At 38.8% G+C, this 27,987-nt stretch overlaps 2 protein-coding genes across 2 annotated transcripts; one reads left to right on the forward strand and one right to left on the reverse strand.

Annotated features, from left to right (window-relative positions):
- cebpz (CCAAT enhancer binding protein zeta) lies at positions 1–21,054 on the forward strand. Its single transcript, XM_028605571.1, has 17 exons — positions 1–254; positions 2,934–4,450; positions 5,107–5,338; positions 6,919–7,078; positions 7,532–7,620; positions 8,661–8,714; positions 10,043–10,145; positions 11,271–11,327; positions 11,442–11,508; positions 12,030–12,142; positions 13,328–13,388; positions 17,137–17,330; positions 17,657–17,686; positions 18,594–18,671; positions 19,303–19,367; positions 19,567–19,648; positions 20,669–21,054. Exons 1-17 carry the CDS (start codon positions 54–56, stop codon positions 20,815–20,817), a joined length of 3,252 nt encoding a protein of 1,083 aa, XP_028461372.1. The 5' UTR covers positions 1–53; the 3' UTR covers positions 20,818–21,054.
- On the reverse strand, positions 20,430–27,828 carry LOC114573391 (protein CEBPZOS). The gene is made up of 4 exons (XM_028605572.1): positions 27,653–27,828; positions 26,465–26,582; positions 26,298–26,342; positions 20,430–20,942 (listed from the first exon to the last, which is right to left on the reverse strand). The coding sequence occupies exons 2-4, from the start codon at positions 26,580–26,582 to the stop codon at positions 20,860–20,862; spliced, it is 246 nt and encodes an 81-aa protein (XP_028461373.1). The 5' UTR covers positions 27,653–27,828; the 3' UTR covers positions 20,430–20,859.
- Positions 27,829–27,987: the final 159 nt, after the last annotated feature.

A 27,987-nucleotide genomic window follows, 5' to 3' on the forward strand; every position in this document is an offset into this window, starting at 1 on the left:
CGGGACGTCGTTTTTCCACATCCGGGTCACGTTGTCCTCATGCTGTAGCAAGCATGGCGTCGAAAAACAAGTCCCGAAAAAAATCCAAAGCGAGCAATAAAGTGACATTTCAGCCTGAAGAAGACGACATGGAGGCTGAAAACTGCGGCGGAGAGGAAGACGAAGACCCCGCAGAGAATGGAGGTGAAGACAGAGGGAAGAAAGAAGAGGAAGAGTTCAGTCTGGACGAAGTTTTACGGCTGGGAGGAACGCAGGTGAGTTTTCCAGATGAAACCTCTTTACAGACCGTAGTACTGCAGCAGGGTTACTTGTTACTAACAGTGGTGGGAAGTACATGTACTCAAATAGCGTTACTGTGTACATTTCATATACTTGAGTATTATCTTTTCATGCCACTTTGTACCTCTAACGCTACTCAACTACATTTGAGACTTACGTTACAAATTAAGATATACATGCAAAACTTATAAACACGTTATAACATATGACGTGTTTCAAATTAAACTACCGAACAGTTTACACAAGTAGCTGAAACGATTAGTCGATTAATCATATCAGTCTGGTGACAGTCACTTAATGACTCTGCTGCTATTTATCTCCAACACTCTCCATGTGTTCTTGTGTAGTTTTTCTATTTTTATTCTATTATTTTAGTTTTTATATACCTCTGTTTTTTTACTTTTCACTTTATTTATTTGTCCGTGTTATTGCTGACCTTCTTTGTGCTGCTGTAGCTACTGAATTTCCCCTCTGGGGATCAATAAAGGTTTATTTTATCTTAGTCAACAGAGAATAATGAATTATTCTGATAATTCTGATAAGCAAAACAAAAACGGTCTCTTCCTGGTTCCTGTTTCTCAAAAAGTGCAGCTGGTCGAAAAAACCCAAAACATTTTTTTTTTTTCTGTAGTTCTTGTTCATCCATTTAACACCTGAGAACCTGTTAAATTAACCAAAAAAAACTGTTTATATATCTTAAAATCAGGTAATGAACAAAAGTTCATGTTCAGTTGTTTTGGAAGAAGTAGTAAACTCTGTTATCATGTTTCATGACTTTGTTCTTATGAATGATTTGGAGAGGAGTTCCTCCTAGTATTATTATTATTATTATTATTATTAAACAAATGTGATTCTGGTTGAACCGTTACTAAGTCACTAGTCTATATCCACGACGTTCCACTTTCGGGATTGCTCTGTTTCCAGATGTCCGTTACCTTCCTCTTCCTTTGTGTTGGTGTTCTAACCTCCGGCTGATTTGTGAGGACTGTGGTTAACTGCTCCTCAGATCTCTGCAGGGTAAATCCAGACAGCTAGCTAGACTATCTGTCCAATCTGAGTTTTCTGTTGCACCACTAAAACTACTTTTAAACGTACACATGTTCCACCAAAACAAGTTCCTTCCAGAGGCTATTTTGCAGAGGCACCGCGGCTCCGTCTGGTGCTCAGCGCCGCCCAGGATGATTGTGATTAGGGGTGGGCGATATATATCGTTTACGATAATATCGTCATTGTTGTGTTAACGATGTGCAAATTGACATTATCAAGTATTTAAATTACTTAGAAAAAAACACTTCAAACCACGCATTGGAACGCTACACATTCACTAATGTCAACAAAGATGGCGGCGCGCGATTGTGCAGCGGCTACTAGCTCTCCTGTCGGTGTATATTTATACAAGTACAGCCACACTGAACTAATCCATACAGGACTACGATACAACACAGCTGTTATGAGAGCCTTCCAGGCTGCTCATAGCATCCCGGAGGACATAGCCAGACCGGGAGCGGCAGGTTGTTGTCGGCGCTAGCACGCCGAGCTAGCTAGCTACCGGCAGGATGAGAAAATAACTCAGACGAGACCAGAGGCGGAGGACTGCATTTTTGTGCACAATGAATGGAGTACCGACTGCAGGATCGTTGCCCAGCACGGCTCACCTGACCTGGAGCCCTGTCGGTAATATACTGACCATTTTATTTACTACCAAAACAGCAGACTGCCGTCTACATAGCCCCCGATGCTAACGTTAGCACAAGTTTGGCTCACTGCTAACCATAGTGAACAAACTGCAGCGCGATCACCTGGATACGGGATACAGGGGACTTTAACAAGGTGTCCTTAAAGTCTGTTCCCCTCCAGCTTTCTCCAGCATGTAGATTGTGTTATTAGAGGGAAGAACACACTGGCCATGTATACTCTAACATCAAAAAAGCACACAGAACTGCACCTCTCCCTCACCTGGGCCAGTCAGATCACATCCAACTCCTGATCCCAGCATAACTCCCGGTCAGAAGGACTATACAGCCAAGTAGAAGGACTATCAGTACCTGGCCTGACCCGGCCCTGTTCCAGCTCCAGGACTTCTTCCAATAAGGACATGGTTGTGAGCAATATGTTACAGAACAGAGCACTTTGTTTATTATTATGATTTCATCTTGCATGTATGCTGCACAATTTACATTACAGCAGAGGTGAACAACTGAATGTGTACTCAGAGTTCAATGCTCCTAGACTAGTTTGATTAGTATAGTAGTATTTTGTCTTTGAATTTTTACATTTTAAAGAAAATAAATAAGAACTGTTTTCATTCAACATTGTGCCCATTATTATCATCAGTGATTAAGTAACTCAAACTTTGAAAAACACATTTTTAAAGGATATCGTCTAATTATCGTTATCGTCAAAATTGGAAAAAAATATCGAGATATTATTTTTTGTCCATATCGCCCACCCCTAATTGTGATTGGTTTAAAGAAATGCCAATAAACCAGAGCATGTTTTTCTCCCATCCCAGAACGCTGTGTGGGCTAGCCAGACCCTCCTCCGCAGCGCTGTGGAGGAAGGTCTGGCAACGCAAGACTACAAAGTCCCTGATATGCGTTGTATGTAGTATGACAATGTGTTTTTTCTTTTCTTCTTCTCTCGTCCGTCCCCAGGCCGACTACATCCTGCTGGCCGGCCTGAACGACACCAACGAGCTCATCGACGGAGGAAAGAAAGGAGCGATAGACGACCTGGAAGAGGGCGAGCTCGAGAAGTTCATCGCCAAACTGGGCGTCCGGGCGTACTCGGGACTGCAGGTCATCCCGGATGAGCCCGAAGGTGACGCGGCAGACCCCGGCGGCGGTACGGAGGGCGAAAAAAAGGCTAAAGCAAAGAAAGCAGCAGCAGCGGTGGTGGTGGTGCCGCCAGAGGAAGACGCAGCCAACGCAGAGCAGCCGAAAGTCACCGCGAAGCAGGAGGAGAGACAGAAGGCCAAGAAGACTAAAGACGCCGCGAGAAAGAAGCAGAACGTCAACGTGTTTGAGTTCCAGCGGCGACAGATCCTGCTGATCAAACCCGGGGGGAAGTGGTTCGACCTGGAGTACACCGCGGAGGGCTCGTCGGCGCCGCAAGACCCGTCCCTGGTGTCCCGGTACAAGGCGCTCGCCCAGCAGCTGTTCGAGGCCGACGTGGCGCTCTACAAGAGCAAGAAGAACCTGCAGAAAGGCGCCAACTCCAACTGGATGAAGACGGTCGTGTCCTCGGGCGTGCTGGCCGACAGGATGGCGGCCATGACGGTGCTGATCCAGGACGCGCCGGTGCACACGCTGGAGCACGTGGAGAGCCTGGTGTCCATGGTGAAGAAACGGGGCAGCCGCCGCATGGGCCTGATGGCGCTGGACACGCTGCGCGAGCTGCTTCTGTCCGACCTGCTGCCGGAGCACCGGAAGCTCCGCGCCTTCGCCGAGCGCCCGTTCGACCGGCTGGAGGAGAAGGCGAGCGGCAACCGCGACGCTCGCGACCGGCGCCTCGTCCTCTGGTACTTCGAGCACCACCTGAAGCACCGCGTGGCCGAGTTCGCGGCGGCCCTGGACGACGTGGCGCACGACACTGTGGCGGCCACCAAGGCGAAGGCCCTGGCCACGGCGTACGAGTTGCTGTGCAACCGGCCGGAGCAGGAGCGCGCACTGCTCGTCCAGGTGGTCAACAAGCTGGGCGACCCCGAGTACAAGACGGCGGCCAAGGCGTCCTACCTGCTGGAGTCGCTGCTGCACAAGCACCCCAACATGAAGGCGGTGGTGTGCTGCGAGGTGGAGCGCATCATGTTCCGGCCCAACATCGCCGCCAAGGCGCAGTACTACGCGGTGTGCTTCCTCAGCCAGGTGATGCTGAGCCACGACGAGGCCGACCTCGCCGCCAAGCTCATCGCCATCTACTTCTCGTTCTTCCGCGCCTGCGTCAAGAAGAAAGACGTGGAGTCGAAGATGCTTAGCGCGCTGCTGTCGGGCGTGAACCGGGCGTATCCCTACGCTGGCGCCGGCGACGAGAAGGTGAAGGAGCAGCTGGACACGCTGTTCCGAGTGGTTCACCTGGTGAAGTTCAACACCGCGGTGCAGGCGCTCATGCTGCTCTTCCAGGTGATGGACTCGCAGCAGAGCATCTCCGACCGATACTACGTCGCTCTCTACAGGTACCGCGACATCGGCCATCTTTTGATTAACCTGTTGATTTATTTTCTGGATGAGTTGTTTGTAGGTAGAGCTGGGCGATTTGTTTCCCTAAAAAATATTTATATTTTATTAATATTAATATTTATTTCTTTTATATTTTTTATAAAAAACTCGATTTACGATTCGATGCTAATTCCAGGCCCGGAAAGGCTTTGGAAACATAAAAAGACCCAGAAAGTTTTGGAAAAGTCATGGAATTTCGGGGAGCGAAATAGTTCCCCTGAGGGTAAACTTTAACACAGATTTGTATTCTTATTGTATAATGACATTTTCAGGAACACATAGTCATGGAAATTTGCCAAAAAGTTATGGTTAAAATGCGTATGAACCTAGAGCTGGGAGATTTGTTTCCCGAAAAAAATCTGCGATTATTTTATAAAAAACTCGATTTTCGATTCGAACATAGAGGAAACACTGGGATTGTTAAGCAGACAAACTGACCAACACATATTTTTTTTTATAAAAGATCGATTTTTGGCCTGGTGGGGGGGGCAACTTAGGTCCGGAAGGCCACCAAGCAATACAATGGGGGGGAAACCCTGAGTTTCTATAGAAACTGTAGTGAGATGAAAATCTAAATGTTGATTCTTCTACTCCTCCTCCTCCTCCTGTGCAGGAAGCTGCTGGACACGGGGCTGTCTTCGTCCTCCAGACAGAGCATGTTCCTCAACCTGCTCTACAAGTCTCTGAAGGCGGACATCGTGCTGCGGCGCGTCAAAGCCTTCGTCAAGCGACTGCTGCAGGTCAGCGCCGAGCAGAGCGCCAGCTTCGCCTGCGGGGCGCTCTTCCTGGTGTCGGAGGTCATGAAGGCCAAACCGAGCCTCAAGATCCTGCTGCAGGAGGATGGGGTGAGTAGGGCCGGGTACCGAAGCCCCGGCGCTAATACGGCACCGGTAACCTCAACGACCGGTATCTACCGCGCCGAACAGCAACAAGGATTTCGGTGCCTCATTTGTAGGGCTGCCACCTCTTAGTCGATTAGTCGACTAATCGGTCGTTTTGGTCTTAGTCGACTAAGATTTCTTTAGTTGAGTCATTTTTTTATGCTTATTCATGCTTAATTATTTATTTCCAAGAAACTTCTGAGCACATTTATGGTAAACACAAGATTTAAAGTGGAGCTTCTGCAGGATTAATTGTGGAGAAACTCAGTTTTACAGATGGTTAATTAACTACATTTATATTGTGCTTTTCTAGTCTTAACCACCTCTCAAAGCTCACAGCTCTGTCAATTAAATCAACTAATCGATTAGTCGACAAAATCCTATAAGTGTTAGTCGACTAAGAATTTCTTTAGTCATTTCGGTGCCACTGAAATGCCTGCGCTGCCCTCTGATGCTCCGAAACAAACGTTTGAGGCAACTGTAAAATCGCCGCATGTAACGCTAGTTCACATAATACACTTGGCAGCAGCTAACGTTAGCCTAGCGTTAGCTAGCAGCTGGATTAAACACGGTTAGAATGCTGTCAGCTAAACGGTGTAAAGTGTGACTGTATTTCACTGTAGAGGACTCTAACAGTCAGTCCGTAGAGAGTTAGGTTGGGAACCGGAGGGTCGCTGGTTCAAGTCCCAGTACGGACCGAAGTCCGGTAGTGGACTGGTAGCTGGAGAGATGCCAGTTCACCTCCTGGGCACTGCCAAGGTGCTCTTGAGCAAGGCACTGAACCTCACTTCCCCCCCCAACTGCTCAGGGCGCCTGTTCAGCAGTCGCAGCCCCCTCACTCTGACATCTCTCCATTAGTGCATGTAAAGGAGAACTGTCGCAACTCTGCCGTCATTAAGTTAAGCCCCGCCCACCGACTCTATACACGATGTGATTGGCCCGACTAGAGTTTGTTTTTTTCAGTTGCTAGACTGACCCTGGCAACAAATTACATTTGCTGCTGCTAGGGTGGGTCTAGATTTCTAGGCTAAATAAAGAGTATAAATTATTATATATCAAAATGATTAGTCTGCAGATGCCGTCGTCGGAAACATAACACTGGCGGTGCGTTTACTTGAAACTGGTATCTTCGTGGTGCATTCAAAGTTCAAACCCTTTCCCCATCTAGTGATTGTTTTCTGTCGTTTTAACAGCAATTTACTGGTGAAATAAGTTATTTTTATTACTTTTTTAATAGATTTTGGCCATATGGTCGTAGCAATAAACAAGCCGTTCTTAAATGTCACCAACTGACATTTGTGCTCTTCTTTTTTCTTCTTAAAGTATTGGTTTGTTTTAAAGTATGAATGAAAGACACATGAAAGATGTAAATCATTGGTAAAAAAAAAAAAGAAATATGTATATATATCACGATACATACAATTAATTGATTTTCTTTCCGGACCCTTCTCTTAATCTCGATGATCCCTGAGAAGATTTTTTTTTTTACAGTGTTTTGTAGTTAAAGTTTGATTTTAGCATCACTTCCTGTTGTGTTCCCTCAGGAGGGGGAGGAGGAGGAGTTCAAAGACCTCGCTGAAGAGAAAGATGATGATGACGAAGAGGAGCGTTTTGTGGACGCCGACAAACTGGAGGAAGGAGCGAGTTTAGAGACGGCGAAGGCAAAGCCCGCTGCATCATGGGTACATCACCAGAACCTGGAAGGTGTGTGAGATTTCTAATCAATATTTGGCTTTTTGGTGTTTGTTCAGTAACAGTAGTGTAATATTACAGATGTGGACGGAGAAGCTGATTGAAAACGATGATGACAGTCTTTTTAAAAGTGTAAAATCAAGATTAAAATCTTTCCAAGAACCAAAAAAAAAAACTTTTCTGTGGTTTCTTGCATATTTGGCTAATCTTTAAAACATTAAAATAAATAACAGATTTTGTCTGATAATTACTGTTGATTACTTTCGCATTTCCATCAAATCTTTGGGGGGGAAAAAATGCTGATTCTGCAGCACGACGACAGCATAAGTAGGAGCGGTTTGAATGGACATTTTATAGTAAAAGTTGCATCTTAATTATTCTTACAGTCAGAGCTTGGCTCTAGTTTTTGATTATCATCACTACTTAACGTAATCATGTCATTTTGATTTCTGTGTTGACTTCCAGGAGGGAAGAGCAGCCACCGCTACGACCCGCTGCACAGAAACCCGTTATTCTGCGGCGCCGACCACACAACGTTATGGGAGCTGCAGAGGGTGAGGAACCAATAAGTCGGGATGCACCGAATCCAGATTTATTTCAACTTTTAGTTTCAAATTGTTGGATTTGTAGAGGAAAGAGGGGTCAGTGGGAGGTTCTATGTATGTTCTTTTTATCCACCAAACTGTCTTCTTGAGATGCATGATTTCTTTTTGAAGAGAAATGGCCAAAATAGAAACGCACAATTTGACATTTAACAAATTAACACATGTATTCTTAAGATAATACATGTGTTAATTATATCTATATCACCACCCCCTGTTGTGCAAAAACAAAATGTTCCTCAAAAAAGTCTGTTTCAGAGGATAAAATAGAATAGGTCTTTATTGTCATTGTCACAGGTACAACGAAATTTAAAGTGCTCTCCAGTCAGTGCATCAATTCACTAAGTTTAAGAAGAAACAAATATATATATAATGTAAGTCCTAATAAATATAATGTAAGTCCTAATGTTGTTTAATAAGAATAAATGGAACATATAGCAGCATTAGCAGTATACATGAACACACATGGTCATACACACCCAGTCATTGCAAGAAGAATTCTACCCAAGTTTCAGTTCTTAAAGGGGAAACCTTTTCTAAGTAAATGAATAGAAAGAACCAACAGAAATGTTCTGACTATTCTCCAGTAAATAGTTTATGACTCTGTTTACGGAGGTTAAACCCAGACTCATGTAAACTAGGGCTGTACTCGATTTAAAGAAATTCTTAGTCGACTAACATTTCTAACATTCAATTGTATCGAGTAATCGATTAGTTGATTTAATCGACAGATCTGTAAATCTGAGTTTCTCCGCAAAGAGTCATGCAAAAGCACCACTTTAATTCTTGTGTTTACCAGAGATGTGCTCGTACGTTTGTTGGAAATAAGTCATTCAGCATGAAAAAAAGCATCAAACATGACTAATGGACTAAAGAGATCTAAGTTGACTAAGACCAAAACCCCCGATTAGTCGACTAATCGACTAAGAGGGGGCAGCCCTAATGTGAACTGTCCCTCTCTTGAAACGTTTCCCATGTTTGTGTCTCTGCAGCTCGCCGTGCACTTCCACCCCTCCGTGTCGCTGTTTGCAAAAACCATCCTGCAGGTAAAACTTTGATCATTTTCATCACATGGAGACAAAGGCTACATTCACACCATTCACACAAGCTGTATGCTTAATTCAGATTTTTTTTTGCTCAGATCCGATTTTTGGTTAGGCTCTTGACATGACCCGTTTAAGATGTGGCCTATATCAGATTCCAGTGTGAACTGTTTGTGGTTTCGAACTGACCCGTATGTGCAAAAGACCAATACCAATGACATCAGACGCAGCACGCTGATGCACTAAAAGTTAGGGAGGTTATGGAGGAAGTCAGCTTTCTCGCTTTTATTTCAAAATGTTTGTGTAATGGCAGCCGTGACATAGGGCTGGGCGATATATCGATATTATATCACTATCGTGATATGAGACTAGATATCGTCTTAGATTTTGGATATCATAATATCGTGATATGACATAAGTGTCTTTTCCTGGTTTTAAAGGCTACATTACAGTAAAGTGATGTCCTTTTCTGAACTTGGCCTGGAATTGGCCTCTTCTATTTTATAGGCTATATTTATTTAAGATATTTTTTTTATTTAATTATGCACCTTATGGAGCTTTGATTTAAAAAAAGGTACTCCTGTTATTATACAGTATTTATGTTTTACATTATATTGTTATTTGAACAGCTGAGCATTTAATCATGAACAAGGTGAAGAAACCTGTTTATTATTTATTCATTTGATTTTGCAACTGTACACTGAAATAGCCGGTTTCTATGAAACTACTTGTGACATGTCATATTTGGCTTTGACTGAACTGCTCTCACTTTGCGGAAAAAAATATCGGGATATATATCGTAAATCGATATTCAGCCAAAATATATTGGGTTATGACTTTTGGTCCATATCGCCCAGCCCTACCGTAACATTAATGAGCATTCACTAACTAGGTCTAACACCTCCCTCTCCCTCCGTTGACTTGCTCCATCACTGTTCTCCATGTTGTAGGCCTACTCAAGTTTTTAATGTTACTGTCTGTGTCTAGGTCTAACTCCTGCCGGCGCATAATTGTGACAAATGTCCATGTAGATTGACGTAAAAGTTGCATCAAATCCACCTCGGTTGTTAACACTGCCGCCGCATTGGAGGAAAAAAAAAGGTCTAAATCTGGGCTAGATTTGAGTGTTCACACTACTTCTGAAGAAGTCTGACCTGGTCACTTGACTCAAAAAAAAAATCTGATTTGGGCCACTTTTGCCTGCAGTCTGAACGTAGCCTTTAGAGCAGCTGTATCTGTAGGTGTCTGTGACGTTATTTAAACATACTTCCTCTCTCTCTCTCTTTCTCTCTCTTTCCTCCATAAACCATTTGGATCTGTTGTTTCCTCAGGGGGGGTCCATCCAGTACTCGGGCGACCCTCTGCAGGACTTCACCCTCATCAGATTCTTGGATCGATTCGTCTTCAGAAACCCCAAACAGCAGAAGGGAAAACGTAATAAAAACAGACTATTTTATTGTAGATAATCAGTTTTATCAAAGATGCTCTACACTAACGATAGCACATTTCAACCAGCGCCAATGGTCCACTTCCTGTCTCCTAAAGGGGCGTGGCCTCATTTGAATGTGCGGTGAACGTCGTGTGGATGGATGAAAAGTTATATTTGAATCATTTATTAATATGTTCGTTTGCTAACGTTAGATATTTACACAGCAATATAGCAACATAGCATCACGGAGATTAGTTTTGTCAGGGCGTTCAGGAACGTTAGCTGACGTTAGCTTCTCTGTGTCGCCAAATCTCGCGAGAGTTCGGTCCTGAGACAGAAACGGGTCTCAAAGTACAGAGGTCGGTGACTCGAGTCTGTTCGGTGTGTCCCGTGCCGTCGTCCGTCTGGGGGGCTGTCGGCGTTCATTTTGGCCGACCTGACATGTTCAGTCGCCGGCAGGGCCGTCGGGACTCACCCGGAAATGGGGAGCAGGATGAGGAGACTAGAGTCTCTCATGATCTGACGAAAATCTTCTAAACTGACCTTTGTTGATCTGAAATGAAGACAGATTCAGCAACTGCACGGCCTATTTCTCACTTCAAATGTTTTGAGAAACATGTTTCAGTGAACTATTTTAGTCCAATATGAGATCGTATTCTGAATGAGCCGCCATGACAGTCTGGCTTTGAATTTCCGGAGAAAACAAACCCATGTGACGATTTCGTCCAATCAGCTGCCGGTTTTCATTTCTTGGGCAACGATACAGAGTAGCGCCGCCTGCTACTATGGAGACGTATTACGTTTCTCAAGTCGGTGTCGCCTCAGTGTGTCCCGAGGCAGTTTTTCGGACCTCGGGGACCCGACTGTGATCGCGCACATGCCCCAATCGATCTTTAATCATACCCGAGAGATCATTGGGGGGCGAACTTCATTTACAGTGTCAAAACAGAAAACACCATCGTAAGAAAAATAGACAACAACAAAAAATAAATTAGGATAGTAAGGATGCAAAATAAAGTACGATAATGAAAGGCACTAACAAGTAGAAGGTTGCAGGTTTTCCCTTTTTAATAATGTCAATATGTGAAGATATCTTGGTTTCTGCTTCAATATATTTCATTATTTCTTAGAAAACACAGACTCTGCAGCGCTGACGCCCAAACACAGTTCTCTCATCTCTATACCAGGTGAGTGTCTCTGGTTTTTATAACTAACATAATATATCTATCAATATCAATACCCGTCTGTAGTTTGTTTGGGGTTTTTTAGGGTTTTTTTCTGTTATCCTTTGTCTCCGTCAGTGAACTGTGAGGAGTTTCTGTCTAAAGAGGAGAGTCAGGTCGCTGTGGATGAAATCTTCTTTCATCGGTGAGTTTGAAACCATTTCATAGAGAAGTTATTGACAAAATGTAGCTTTTATTTCTCAAAGGTTTTGGAAACATAAAAACACTCTTCACACAATTTTTTTTTTTAACCCAGCATAATAATATATGATTAATAAATGTATTTTCACGTCGTCTTAACCTCAGCGTTGTATTCGGGGAGAGATATTATGAATCCCTCTATGAACCACAGACATTATCATTCATTTTATAGTTAAACCTCTGAGGGTAAACTTTAACACAGATTGGTATTCTTATTGTAGAATGTCGACTGACATTTTCAGGAACACATAGTCATGGAAATTTGCCGAAAAGTATTGGTTAAAATGCGTATGAACCCTGCTTTAGGCCACCACTGCCCATATATAAGACAAGAACAGAACAGGCACACCCAAAAAGAAATACACACAAAAAAAAAAAAAAGCTAAAAGAAAGCCATCAGGTCCCAGTTTGTGGTTTTAAGATTTCTGCAGTTTTTGACTTTTTTTTTTTCCTTTTCTTCTCCAGCTTCTTCAGGAAACGTCAGCAGGATAAGCAGCGTAAGACTCGCCGGCCGCGAGGAGACGGCGATGATGACAGCGTGGAGGACGTGGACGACGAAGAGTTTGAGAAATTGCTCGGTGAGTCGAGGCGCTCGGCGCTCGTTAGATCCGGTTGAACCGAAGCCCTGCAGAGTCACCGTAAAGGTTTCTCCAGGTTCACGTCAGCTGACTTCAGCTTGCAGAGTTTGGACCGCCTGCTGCAAAACATTCAGTAATAATAATAATAATAATAATAATAATAATAATAGCACGGGAACAATAACCAACCAATAACGTATAAGCCAACATGAAACTAAAAGTCTTACTGTACTTTTACTTTGAGCTTTAAGGGCGACATTGCACATATTCTTTATTCTCACAGCATTAGCAGACTCCATCCTCTTTTGTTGTAAACACTGCACAGCTCTTTTCATTTTTAAACCGATATATTTTACATATTAGTTACTGCAAATTTCTATTTTAAAATTAAGATTTTGGGCGTCTGGGTAGCTCACCATGTAAAGCGCGACGCCTATATATATATATATATATATATATATATATATATATATATATATATATATATATATATATATATATATATATATATATGTATATATATATATATGTGTGTGTGTGTGTATATATATATATATATATATATATATATGTGTGTGTGTGTGTATATATATATGTGTATATGTGTGTGTGTATATATATATATATATATATATATATATATATATATATATATATATATATATATATATATATATATATATATATATATATATATATATATATATATATATATATATATATCTCACCATGTAAAGTGCACACCCATATAGATAGATAGATAGATAGATAGATAGATAGATAGATAATATGCGCCGCGGGTTCCACTCCGACCTGCGGCCCTCTGCTGCAGGTCATTCTCTCTCTCTCCTTTCATATCTTCATCTGTCCTATCAAAATAAAGGCCTAAAATGCCCATAAAAATTCCTGACTTGCAGTTCTTTAGCCCCAAAACATTAAGACAGTCCTTGTACGTGTTTTAAATAGAAGGAAAAAAAAACGATTTTTAAAATGTGTTACGGCACAAATAATTACAATTACGTGTTTCTTTTTACTTATTATAATAATAATAATAATTATTGTTTCTGTGGTTCTATTGTGCTAAAAACCTCTTTGTGTTAGTGATTTAATCCAGTTTGAACTAGTTGTAAATATTTAGGTGTTTCTGTGACTCGTTGACTTCATCTGACTTTGTTTTCTGAACAGATTCCTGCGAGGGAGACTCGTACTTCACGGACCTGGCCATCGATGATCTGGACTTTGCAGGGTGAGCAGTTAGTTCTCAGCTTTATTGTTCCTTAAAGAACGTCCTGTCAGGACAGTTTGTATTTGGCTCCACACGGACAACATGCTGAATGTGGCGCCTTAAAGGGGAACTACCGTTTTCTTTTCTTTTTTAACCCTCCTGTTGTCCTGAGGTCAAATTGGACCCAGTATGTGGCCGGTTAGCTCAGTTGGTAGAGCGGGCGCACACGTACAGAGGTTTGTTCCTCGACCCAGAAGGTCCAGGGTTTGAATCCGACCTGTGACGGTTTTCCTGCATGTCTTCGCCCTCTCTCTCTCCCCTTTCATATCTCAGCTTTCCTCTCTAATGAAGGCAGAAATGCCCATTTAAAAAAGATATGGGTTTCTTTTCCAACCAAATTACCGAGAAAATAACATGGATGGTTGCAGGTTCCCAGGTATAGTAAGTGATCGCTACTTTCATAGAATTTTGAGTAGTTTTATTCAATTTTATAGCATTTGGAGAGAAAAATTAAACAGTTTCTAAACAGTATTCTGACTCAACTTTGACATACACGAGTCTTTGATTATCCATCAACACACATTCCTCCAATATTAGTCCAAATAATTCATATTCATTCATTCATTTACAGTGGGGGAAATAAGTATTTGACCCCTTGCTGATTTTGCAGGTTTGCCCACTTACAAAGAATGCAAAAATCTACAATTTTAATCAGATGTACATTCTAACAGTGAAAGACAGAATCCCAAAGAAAATTCCAGAAAATCACATCATATGAATTTATTAAAATTGATAACCATCTGATGAGGAAGAAACAAGTATTTGACCCCCTGGATAAACAGCATGTTAATATTTTGTAGAAAAGCCATTATTGGCCAGCACAGATGTCAAAGGGTTTTTATAGTTGGTGACAAGGTTTGTGCACATTTCGGCAGGGATGTTGGCCCACTCCTCCCTGCAGACAGCCTCCAAATCATTCAGGTTCCGAGGTTGTCGCCTGGCAACTCGAATTTTAAGCTCCCTCCAAAGATTTTCAATCGGATTCAGGTCTGGAGACTGGCTAGGCCACTCCCATCCTCGACCCATCTTCAGCTCTCTCACAGAGGGAAGGAGATGTCGGTCCAGAATTCCACGATACATGGCCCCGTCCATCCTCCCCTCAATACGATGGAGTTGTCCCGTCCCCTTGGCTGAAAAGCACCCCCAAAGCATGATGTTGCCACCACCATGCTTGACGGCGGGGATGGTGTTCTTTGGGTTGTACTCGGTGTTCTTTGCCCTCCAAACACGATGAGTTGAGTTGAGGCCAAAAAGTTCTATTTTGGTCTCATCTGACCACATCACCTTCTTCCAGGCCTCTTCTGAGTCGTCCAGGTGGTGAATGGCGAACTTCATGCGGGCCTGTACATGTTTCTTCTTGAGCAGGGGGACCTTGCGTGCGCTGCAGGATTTCAATCCATGACGGCGTAGTGTGTTACCAACCGTTTCTTTTGTAACTGTGGTCCCAGCTGCCTTCAGTTGATTCATCAGTTCCCCCCTTGTGGTTTTGGGATGATTCCTCACCGTTCGCATGATCAGGGACACCCCACGAGGCAAGATCTTGTGTGGAGGCCCAGACCGAGGAGGTTGGCGGTGGTGTGGTGCTTCTTCCATTTCCTGATAACTGCACCGACAGTTGATCTTTTCTCTCAAGTTGCTTTCCGATTCTCTTGTAGCCCATCCCAGCCTTGTGCAGATCAACAATCTTGTCCCTGATGTCCAGAGAAAGCTCTTTGGTCTTGCCCATGGTGGTGATGTTGGATGCTGGTTGTTTGGGTGTTGACAGGTGTCTTTTATACAGGTAACGAGGTGAGGCAGGTGTATTTGATGTAGATAATTGGTTCGGATTGGGGCTGTGTCTTAAAGAAAGACTAACTGGCTTGTAGGAGCCAGAATACTTGCTGTTTGTCCAGGGGGTCAAATACTTGTTTTTCCTCATCAGATGGTTATCAATTTTAATAAATTCATATGATGTGATTTTCTGGAATTTTCTTTGGGATTCTGTCTTTCACTGTTAGAATGTACATATGATTAAAATTGTAGATTTTTGCATTCTTTGTAAGTGGGCAAACCTGCAAAATCAGCAAGGGGTCAAATACTTATTTCCCCCACTGTATTTTGACTCAAAAATTAGGTATAATTTAAAAATCCAACAAGGTTTATTGACCATTAACTCCGAAAAATAAGTGTAACACTAGTGGTGATAAGTTGGTGTCCGTGGCGTGTAGACAGTATAGGTGTTAGTGGAAAAAAGCGTCAATAAGTTTTAAAAAAACAGTGAAAAAGGGTCAAAGTGTCAAAATCACCGGGAAAAAAAAAGTGTTGATTTTCTATTTTGACCCGAGAGGACAACAAGTGCATGGTCGGTGGGGGAACCCAACACGAGGGTTAAACCTGGACCCTGTGTTCCTGTTTCTGTGTCCAAGTGACTGATGGGAACAATAATCTTTGACTTTGGTCCTGTATGAAGAAATGCAGCCTCGCAGACTTTTAGTTTTTCCGTGGTCTTTGTATTTTAATTAGGGCTGTCAATCTATTAAAAAATGTAATTGAATTAATTACATGCTCTGTGATTAATTCATCGAAATTAATCGCATACATAATTAACGGTGCCTGAACCGATACTTTTTAAGAAAGTAAAAAAAGAAAAGAAAAAAGAAGGGTACTACAGTCGGTGACATGAACAGCTTGTTAATTGCTAAGGCCATATGGTCAAAATTAAATGATTTGATAATAATCTATAATAATAACTTATTTCACTAGTAAATTGCTGTTGAACGACTAAAACAACCACCAGATGGGAAATGGACATTTACAATAACTTCAAGTGCACCACGAGGCTGTAGTTTACCAGTTTCATTGAACGCACCGTCTGTGTTGTTTTTCCGAGGGCAGCTGCAGATTGTTAGACGCAGCCTAGTGGCAGCTGGCTGGTCAGGCTAGGACACTGTTACATACCGCTGTTGAATCCTCTACAGTAAAACACAGTCAAACTTTACACCGTTTAGCGTTAGCTGTCATCATTTTAACAGTGTTTAATCCAGCTACTAGCTAGCGGTAGGCTAACGTTAGCTGCTGTCGAGTATAGTGTTAACTAGCGTCCCGTGCAGCGGTGTTTGTGTTGCCTGTATCGTCCGTCTCAGAGCACCAGAGAGAAGAGCAGACATATCAGGGCACCAGATTTCGGTAGCCAGGGTTGGCAGGAAGAAGTAACGAGTAGCTAAATGTTCCCATCAATGATCCAGGCAGCACCTCCTCGTCTCCCTCCTTCATCTTACAGTCCAATAGTGGCTAGAACAGCTCCGGGTCAAACGTCAATATGGAATGGATTAATCTGCATTATTTTTTTTTAACGCGTTATTTTTTCTCAAACTAATTAATCAAAATGAACGCGTTATTTTGACAGCCCTAATTTTAATCTCAAGTATTGATTGACTCATTTCAACAACTCTCTGTCTCTCTCTCTCGGTCTCTCTCCCTCTCTGTCTCTCTCGGTCTCTCTCCCTCTCTCTCGGTCTCTCTCCCTCTCTGTCTCTCTCTCTCGGCCTCTATCTCTGTCTGTCTCTCTCTCCCCCCCTCTCAATTCAATTCAAATTGCTTTATTGGCATGAATGTCAGAAATAACAATATTGCCAAAGCATCAAGGATGATAATAATAATAATAATAATAATAATAATAATAATAATAATAATAATTATCTCTCTGTCTCTCTCCCTCTCTCTCTCTCAGTAATGTGAAGAGTAAAAAGGGGAAGAAAGACGCGGAGGAGTCTGACTCGGAGGACTCGGACCTGGACGACCTGGACGATGAGGAGGTGTCCCTGGGCAGTATGGACGAGGAAGACTTCGGAGACGAGCTGGACGAGGACGGAGGGACGTTCATGGATCCTGATGGGGGCGGAGATGAAGATGATGATGACGAAGGTAGGGAACAGTTTCTAATTTGTGCCACTTAAAGGGTAATTTCAGGTGTTTTCAACCTGGACCCTGTTTTCCTATGGGTTTTTGAGTCTAAGAGACAGTTGGTATTAAGCGTGACTGCAATGTAATGACAGCCTCAGATTATTATTCTAAGTGTCTGACAACATTATGGAAATGATCCCTTCAGAGACAGACCTTTAAAACCTCCTTTGAGACCTTTCTGTTACACCAGAAACAGCTCTGAGGTCACTAGCGCTAAACCCACCAGACTCCATTTAAAAAAGCATTTTTTTTATTTATTTATTTGCTTTCTTTTTGTCATATTTCAGTTCCAGAGCTGGAGGATGCTGCATTCGGTGGTGAGTACAAGTTTACATACAACTCCTCATCGCAGTTTTATCCCATTAAACGGAGCAAATATACATCAATTACTTCATCGAATTTAGTCTCGAAGTGGGCCTTCAAATACAACATGAGACAAAACAAATGGTGGAACGTGTGCACACGCAGCATGTGTTAAACTCTGCAGAGGTAATACTAGCCAAAATGCTTTAAAGCCCCCACCGCACAGTGTTTTATTTTACTGAATGCTGTTTGTTTGGCGTCGAGCGAGTCCTTAGTTTTGGGCTCGGAGATGAAGGCTAAACGTAGCTCAGTTATTCGGACAGACCTGCCCCCGCCGCTAAAAATAATCCTAAAAGGAAACGCTGAGAAGCTAACCAGTAGTATATAAAAAGTCATCACTGAAATTAATTTTTTTCGGCACTTTATTTGACGGTTTTATTGGGGGGTTTTTGAAGCTCTTTCCGACGTTTTTTTTCAATGTTCTTTATCAATTATTTTTCAAATGCTATCAAATTGAATTAAACACCCAAATTAAATTAAGTAGTGAACTGATCATTTATTTTACGTGTGAAGAGCGTCGTATGGAACCATCCACGTTACTTTAGTTTTGACAATTTGGTTGAAAGAAACCCAAATTTCTGATATAGACACATTTTATATATTACGCTCTTCACACGTAAAATAAATGATCAGTTCACTACTTTCATTGAATTCAGGTTTTTTTATTCAATTTTATAGCATTTGAAGAAACTAAATTGACAAAAACAGACCACAGGAGTTGAGACAAATGGGTCGAGTTAGGAGAAAATAATCCTGAGCTTCTCTTTTTAAACATTATATATCAGTTTACCATTTACAGAAGATTATACAATGACACTTTACTGTTTTAAATAATGAAATAAAATGTTTTTTTATGTGCAGATTCAGACGATGAGATGGAAGTTCCGGACATCACTCCTCGGACCAAGAAGGGGAAAAGGAAATCCTCCGAATCTTTAGGTTTGTTTAACTCATATTTAATATGCAATGTCTATTTATTTTTTTACCTTCATTAAATCGTGTTTTAACCTTTTAGTCTGACTTGTGATTCCCCTACTTTGTGGGAATTGTGATGTTGCATCATTAGTAGACCTGCACAATTCGGGGGGAAAATATGAATCACAATTATATTAGCTTAGAATTGATATCACAGTTCTCTGCCACGATTATTTTCTCACCAAGTGTAATGTTTATTGCACACATGAACCATGACAAAACATAACAAATTGGCAGTACCAAACCTATATTTTTTTGGCACCTAGAGCACATTGTGCATCACCACAAGCCTGTAAACACAGAGGCTTCAATGAATGAAGAAAATAAAGTACATACTGGCTACCAGAAATAGTGACCTATAACACATTGAACTAAATATGGCCCTGATACAGGCTCTATCTGAACTCCTTGAACATGTCCATGTCAAATGCTTTCAATAAATTAATTGAAGGAGAAAAAAAAGTAATTTAAAAATTAAATCGTGAATCGAGATCGCGATTTATTGTGCAGGCCTAATCATTAGAGGAACTACCTGTAAACTGTTTATTACGTACATTTTTATTGCTTTACTGATCGTTGCTCTGTCTTCTCACAGGTCCGAAACAGGGAAAGAAGAAAAAAGGAAAGAAAGATGTGGCCATGTTTGTTTCTGCTGACGAAGTACGATGTTTATTTTTAGGATTTTTTCGACATACTATACTATGACTTTTTTATTGCTTTTTTCAATATACAATACTATGACTTTTTTTGGCATGCTATACTATGATTATTTTTTTTATGAATTTTTTTGACTGCTTTTATTCATTTTTACAACATACAATACTATGACATTTTTCAACATGTTTTGTTAATTTTTCAGTTTGGCTCCCTGTTGGATGAGAACGCCGGCTCTAAGTTTGACAACATCGGACTGAACGCGATGGCCAACACCGACAAAGCAGGTAGGAACACCGGAGTGATCACAAATATTTGAGCGTCATGCTTACAGGAAGAAGACAAGACCAAGGTTTTTATTTAGTTTGCTGGATACCAGCCAGGTTTAATAACTTCTCCACAGCGAGAAACACATCAGTTGAACAATAGTCGACTTCATTTAAATAAAACTATTTCGGTTTAACTCCGTCAGCCAGGGATTTATTCTTACGTTTATGTCTATTGGTCACTTTTAATCTCCAAGCATATAGTGTTGACGAATTACAACCACTACTTACTACTTATATAAAACATTCATTATACATGTATCAAGCCTAGATAGGGGGACTTAAAGTCTCTAACTGCCGGCGTGGCGTTTCAGCTGCATGGATTTTTCTGTCTTAACACACCAGAAATGTGTCTGATGCAGCTAGCCTTGTCTGGACTTATGTTTTGAGAGAAAATCCCGCACACTGACAGGTAAATTTACCTGATGAAGGTCTGGGACCGAAACGTTGTATTTTTCTAAATAAATTATTGCTTACGTAATGGTCAGTGTGCGGGATTTTATCAACAATTCTTGATCTGTTACCTTTGATCATATCCTACGCACCTGCCCGACCAAAGAGATAGTGTTCTCACATCCCATCGATAAAATGAAATACCATGTTAAACATAAATATATACTGATCTGATTACAGCAAAGACAACGTTGGCAGTATTGACTGTATTTGAAAATCAATTTTTTATTTTTAAATTACATTAATTATCAAAACCTAGAGACTTTCAAACATCACCATGTCATTTATTAATATGCATTTGTGTCTAAATGACCTATAAACGTATTTTCCTATTCTATTTTGCTTGGAAACACTTCCAACACACTCGTGTGAAAAAGAGGCGTCGGCCCTATTTCTAGCAGGCACGCGTTTCACGCAGGCAGAGTGTAAGCTCTGACCTGTTAATACTGGAGCCGAAATATAAACTGACACGCTCGCGCAACGCTTCCAGTGTGTAACCGGCCTAACACTTCCTGTTTGTCCCTGCAGGCCTGAAGCAATTGAAGTGGGAGTCTCAGCGCAACGACTGGATCCAAGGACGCGACGTCAAGACGCTGCGCAGGAAGAAGACCACGTTCAACAAGAAGAAGGCGTTCGGTCGAGCCAGGGCGGTTGGGAACAAAAAGAGGAAGAAGTAGCAGGGGCCATGCGTTTGTGGACTTTTAAACTGATGGCCACTTTCAGTCCTGCTTGGCTGACCAGGCTTCGTGGTCCCTCTCTCGGATGCCGTAGACCCCCGCCCACTCGTTGGACTGGTAGTAAACTGGGAGGAAACAGAGGAGCAGAAACCGGTCATTTGGTGAACGTGACACACTGCTGTTAACGGGACAAAATGTGACCTGAGGAGGAGCAGTGTTTAGTTGGTTATTTTTTTTTAGAATAAAAATAATAAAAGACTAATATACAGGATATTATGTGATGGTTACATGTTTGTCTGCAAATGATAATTTACCAGTTCAAAACTGTTCATGTACATCAATGAAAATTAAAGCTGTTTACATTTTATGATGCAGTTTATCGTTTTTGTGTCTGACGGGGTTTTTTTTCTAACAATTTAAAAATGCACAGTATGTCAAAGTCATAGTATAGTTTGTAAAAACAAGTCATGGTACAGTATGTATGTGTAATTGTAATAGTATGCTGAAAAAAGTCATAGTATAGTATGTTGAAAAAAGTCATAGTATAGTATGTTGAAAAAATTCATAAAAAAGTCATAGTATAGTATGTATGTGTATACTTGGAGGTTTATGCCTCGACGCAGAGGTCCAGGGTTTGAATCCGACCTGTGATGATTTCCTGCATGTCTTCCCCCCCACTCTCCCCTTTCTCACCTAGCTGTCCTGTCAAATCAAGGCAGAAAAGCCAAAAAAGAATCTTAAAAAAATAAATAAGTCATAGTATGTTGAAAAAAATCATAAATAAGTCATACTATAGTATGTCGAAAAAAGTCATAAAAAAGTCATAGTATAGTATGTTGAAAAAATTCATAAAAAGTCATAGTATAGTATGTCGAAAAAAGTCATAGTATAGTATGTTGAAAAAAAAATTAGTATATAAAAAGTCATAGTATAGTATGTTGAAAAAAGTCATAAAAAAGTCATAGTATAGTATGTTGAAAAAATTCATAAAAAGTCATAGTATAGTATGTCGAAAAAAGTCATAGTATAGTATGTTGAAAAAATTCATAAAAAGTCATAGTATAGTATGTTGAAAAAAGTCATAAAAAAGTCATAGTATAGTATGTTGAAAAAATTCATAAAAAGTCATAGTATAGTATGTTAAAAAGTCATGGTATAGTAAAAAAGTATAGTCGAAAAAAGTCATAGTATAGTATGTTGAAAAAATTCATAAAAAGTCATAGTATAGTATGTTGAAAAAAGTCATAAAAAAGTCATAGTATAGTATGTTGAAAAAATTCATAAATAAGTCATAGTATAGTATGTCGAAAAAAGTCATAGTATAGTATGTTGAAAAAATTCATAAAAAGTCATAGTATAGTATGTTGAAAAAATTCATAAAAAGTCATAGTATAGTATGTTGAAAAAAGTCATAAAAAAGTCATAGTATAGTATGTTGAAAAAAAGTCATAGTATAGTATGTTGAAAAAAGTCATAAAAAAGTCATAGTATAGTATGTCGAAAAAAGTCATAAAAAAAGTCATAGTATAGTATGTTGAAAAAAATTCATAAAAGTCATAGTATGTCGAAAAAAAGTCATAGTATATAGTGTGTCATAAAAAGTCATAAAAAGTCATAGTATAGTATGTGAAAAAAGTCATAAAAAGTCATAGTATAGTATGTTGAAAAAAGTCATAAAAAAAGTCATAGTATGTGAAAAAAATATAAAAAAAAGTATGTATGTATGAAAAAAAAATTCATAAATAAGTCATAGTATAGTGTGTCGAAAAAAGTCATGGTATAGTATGTTGAAAAAATTCATAAATAAGTCATAGTATAGTATGTCGAAAAAAGTCATAGTATAGTATGTTGAAAAAATTCATAAAAAGTCATAGTATAGTATGTGGAAAAAAGTCATAAAAAAAGTCATAGTATAGTATGTTGAAAAAAATTCATAAAAAGTCATAGTATAGTATGTGGAAAAAAGTCATAAAAAATGTCATAGTATAGTGTGTCGAAAAGTCATAAAAAAGTCATAGTATAGTGTGTCGAAAAAAGTCATAGTATAGTGTGTCGAAAAGTCATAAAAAAGTCATAGTATAGTATGTTGAAAAAAAGTCATAGTATAGTATGTTGAAAAAATTCATAAATAAGTCATAGTATAGCATGTTGAAAAAAGTCATAGTATAGTATGTTGAAAAAATTCATAAAAAGTCATAGTATAGTATGTTGAAAAAAGTCATAAAAAGTCATAGTATAGTATGTTGAAAAAATTCATAAAAAAGTCATAATATAGTGTGTCGAAAAAAGTCATAGTATAGTGTGTCGAAAAGTCATAAAAAAGTCATAGTATATTGTGTCGAAAAGTCCTAAAAAAGTCATAGTATAGTGTGTCGAAAAAAGTCATGGTATGTTGAAAAAATTCATAAATAAGTCATAGTATAGTATGCTGAAAAAAGTCATGGTATAGTATGTTGAAAAAATTCATAAATAAGTCATAGTATAGTATGTCGAAAAAAGTCATAAAAAAGTCATAGTATAGTATGAAAAAAAGTCATAAAAAAGTCATAGTATAGTATGTCGAACAAAAGTCATAAAAAAGTCATAGTATAGTATGTTGAAAAAAATTCATAAAAGTCGTAGTATAGTATGTCGAAAAAAGTCATAGTATAGTATGTCGAAAAAAGTCATAGTATGTCGAAAAAAGTCATAAAAAAGTCATAGTATAGTATGTTGAAAAAAATTCATAAAAGTCATAGTATAGTATGTCGAAAAAAGTCATAGTATATTGTGTCGAAAAGTCATAAAAAAGTCATAGTATAGTGTGTCGAAAAAAGTCATAGTATAGTGTATCGAAAAGTCATAAAAAAGTCATAGTATAGTGTGTCGAAAAAAGTCCTAGTATAGTGTGTCGAAAAGTCATAAAAAAGTCATAGTATAGTGTGTCGAAAAGTCATAAAAAAGTCATAGTATAGTGTGTTGAAAAAAGTCATAGTATAGTGTGTCGAAAAGTCATAAAAATGTCATAGTATATAGTGTGTCGAAAAGTCATAAAAAAGTCATAGTATAGTGTGTCGAAAAAAGTCATAGTATAGTGTGTCGAAAAGTCATAAAAAAGTCATAGTATAGTGTGTCGAAAAAAGTCATAGTATAGTGTGTCGAAAAAAGTCATAAAAAAGTCATAGTATAGTATGTTGAAAAAAGTCATAAAAAAGTCATAGTATAGTATGTTGAAAAAAAGTCATAGTATAGTATGTTGAAAAAATTCATAAATAAGTCATAGTATAGCATGTTGAAAAAAGTCATAGTATAGTATGTTGAAAATAATTCATAAAAAAGTCATAGTATAGTATGTTGAAAAAATTCATAAAAAAGTCATAGTATAGTATGTTGAAAAAAGTCATAAAAAGTCATAGTATAGTATGTTGAAAAAATTCATAAAAAAAGTCATAGTATAGTATGTTGAAAAAAGTCATAAAAAAGTCATAGTATAGTATGTTGAAAAAATTCATAACAAAGTCATAGTATAGTATGTTGAAAAAAGTCATAAAAAAGTCATAGTATAGTATGTTGAAAAAATTCATAAAAAAGTCATAGTATAGTATGTATGTGTATACTTGGAGGTTTATGCCTCGACGCAGAGGTCCAGGGTTTGAATCCGACCTGTGATGATTTCCTGCATGTCTTCCCCCCCACTCTCCCCTTTCTCACCTAGCTGTCCTGTCAAATAAAGGCAGAAAAGCCAAAAAAGAATCTTAAAAAAATAAATAAGTCATAGTATGTTGAAAAAAATCATAAATAAGTCATACTATAGTATGTCGAAAAAAGTCATAAAAAAGTCATAGTATAGTGTGTCGAAAAAAGTCATAGTATAGTATGTCGAAAAAAGTCATAAAAAAAGTCATAGTATAGTATGTTGAAAAAAATTCATAAAAGTCATAGTATGTCGAAAAAATTCATAAGTCATAATATAGTGTGTCGAAAAAAGTCATAGTATAGTGTGTCGAAAAGTCATAAAAAAGTCATAGTATATTGTGTCGAAAAGTCATAAAAAAGTCATAGTATAGTGTGTCGAAAAAAGTCATGGTATAGTATGTTGAAAAAATTCATAAATAAGTCATAGTATAGTATGTTGAAAAAAGTCATAGTATAGTATGTTGAAGAAATTCTTAAAAAAGTCATAGTATAGTATGTTGAAAAAAGTCATAGTATAGTATGTCGAAAAAAGTCATAAAAAAGTCATAGTATAGTATGTCGAAAAAAGTCAAAAAAGTCATAGTATAGTATGTCGAACAAAAGTCATAAAAAAGTCATAGTATAGTATGTTGAAAAAAATTCATAAAAGTCGTAGTATAGTATGTCGAAAAAAGTCATAGTATGTCGAAAAAAGTCATAAAAAAGTCATAGTATAGTATGTTGAAAAAAATTCATAAAAGTCATAGTATAGTATGTCGAAAAAAGTCATAGTATATTGTGTCGAAAAGTCATAAAAAAGTCATAGTATAGTGTGTCGAAAAAAGTCCTAGTATAGTGTGTCGAAAAGTCATAAAAAAGTCATAGTATAGTATGTCGAAAAGTCATAAAAGTCATAATATAGTGTGTCGAAAAAAGTCCTAGTATAGTGTGTCGAAAAGTCATAAAAAAGTCATAGTATAGTGTGTCGAAAAGTCATAAAAATGTCATAGTATAGTGTGTCAAAAAGTCATAAAAAAGTCATAGTATAGTATGTTGAAAAAAATTCATAAAAGTCATAGTATAGTATGTCGAAAAAAGTCATAGTATAGTGTGTCGAAAAGTCATAAAAAAGTCATAGTATAGTGTGTCGAAAAAAGTCATAGTATAGTGTATCGAAAAGTCATAAAAAAGTCCTAGTATAGTGTGTCGAAAAAAGTCCTAGTATAGTGTGTCGAAAAGTCATAAAAAAGTCATAGTATAGTATGTCGAAAAGTCATAAAAGTCATAATATAGTGTGTCGAAAAAAGTCCTAGTATAGTGTGTCGAAAAAAGTCATAAAAAAGTTATAGTATAGTGTGTCGAAAAAAGTTATGGTATATTATGCTGAAAAAATTCATAAAAAAGTCATAGTATATTATGCTGAAAAAAATCATAAAAAAGTCATAGTATAGTGTGTCGAAAAGTCATAAAAAAGTCATAGTATAGTATGTCGAAAAAATTCATAAAAAAGTCATAGTATAGTATGTTGAAAAAAGTCATAAAAAAGTCATAGTATAGTATGCTGAAAAAAGTCATAAAAAAGTCATAGTATGTCGAACAAAAGTCATAAAAAAGTCATAGTATAGTGTGTCGAACAAAAGTCATAGTAGTGTGTCGAAAAAAGTCATAGTATAGTATGTCGAAAAAAGTCAAAAAAGTCATAGTATAGTGTGCTGAAAAAAGTCATAGTATAATATGTCAAAAAAACTCATAGTATAGTATGCTGAAAAAAGTCAAAAAAAGTCATAGTATAGTGTGTTGAAAAAAATGAAGAAATCTCTTCTTACCTTCCAGAACCGATGGAAACCTCCGACTCATGGTGTTCCTGAAATCTGCAGGACGAGCAAATCAAAAGGAGATTCAGTTAGAAGATAGAAAGTCCCCCAACACACGTTTAAATGGGCTTCATAACCTTTCCAACATTGATTATTTCATCTCAGCATGTTACCGATACCTCGACTGGTGTTCATCTTGTGGAACAGACCGTACACTCCGAAGACGGCCAGCAGCTCCAGAGCGATCACTCCCTTCATGAGTTTTTTGGCCAGAGGCTCCAGAGGTTTGGGAGGCATCTGAGGGGACGTCAACACAAACAAACGATATGACAACTGTAACCTATGATACGAATACTAGGGCTGGGACGATATGACAACTGTAACCTATGATACGAATACTAGGGCTGGGACGATATGACAACTGTAACCTATGATACGAATACTAGGGCTGGGACAATATGACAGCTGTAACCTATGATACGAATACTAGGGCAGGGACGATATGGAGAAAAATCAGATCTCACGATATTCTTGACCAAATACCTCGATATCGATATTGCGGCGATATTCTAGGGTTGACAATTGGTGCTCTAACAAAATATCTTCACACTTAGATTTTAGATAAATAATCATCAGTAATGTGGATATAAAGTATAATTGGGGAAAAGGCAACTAACACAACAGCTAGAACAGTCTGGTAAGTTCAGAAAATGACATCACTTTACTGTAATGCAGCCTTTAAAACCAGGAAAAGACAACACTTATGCCATATCACGATATTACTATATCCAAAATCTAAGACAATATCGATATAATATCGACATATATTGCCCAGCCCTAGTTGAGATCCCCATTTTTGAGAAAAACTGAAATTTAGAGCATATCAAACACTTTTACAACAATTTGTGCCTTTTCGGCAACAAGTTATGGTGCAAATGTCTTAATTTATGTAAAGGAAATTATTATTGGGGGGGGGTTCCCACTGGCCAGTTTTGATTATTGATATTGCCCATTCATTCCTTCTCTACAGTTCTCCATTCATTCATTTTTACAGCGGTATGAACATTAATTAACGGACTTAAACTTGTTCGTGAAAGGTTAGAGTGACCATACTGTCTGCTTGTGTTGTTGGCTGTAGCTACACTTTTAGCCTTTTGTATACTGTTATCGTTTGTAAAACATCTACACTTCCACGTGCATTACTACACAGCAATAACAGGAACCGTGAACGTGACACGACTTGTTGAATATTAACCTTACAAGCTACTAGCATCAATAGTTAGCAAACAGTTTGAGCCTCCATGAATGGACCTTGAATGGTCTCTTTTACTCCATGTTTACGTCTTCTTACTCTTAAATAAACTCACCTTCAAATTCACGGTGGAGAAAAACAACGGAACTAGTCTTTAGCAATAAATGAAAACAGTTAAAATTGTTAAAATAACGCAAAACATTCGCAAACGTCCTTGTGTTACAAACGAAGCAATGTGCTAACTACGCTCTGAGTACTTCACGGAAGCCCGGTTGGGACAAAAATGACAGTAGCGAGTTTTTCACTTTGAATTTACATTTAGTGTTATTTTTGGACAACAAAGACAAAAACACAAAGGGGAAAAAAGGAAAAATGCAAGAAAATTACTAAAAATAATCAGGGAGTGATATACATACATACATAAATAAAAAATATATAAATAAAATATAT

The sequence above is a fragment of the Perca flavescens genome, chromosome 18 (genome assembly GCF_004354835.1).
Source record: "Perca flavescens isolate YP-PL-M2 chromosome 18, PFLA_1.0, whole genome shotgun sequence".
NCBI classification, from domain to species: domain Eukaryota; kingdom Metazoa; phylum Chordata; class Actinopteri; order Perciformes; family Percidae; genus Perca; species Perca flavescens.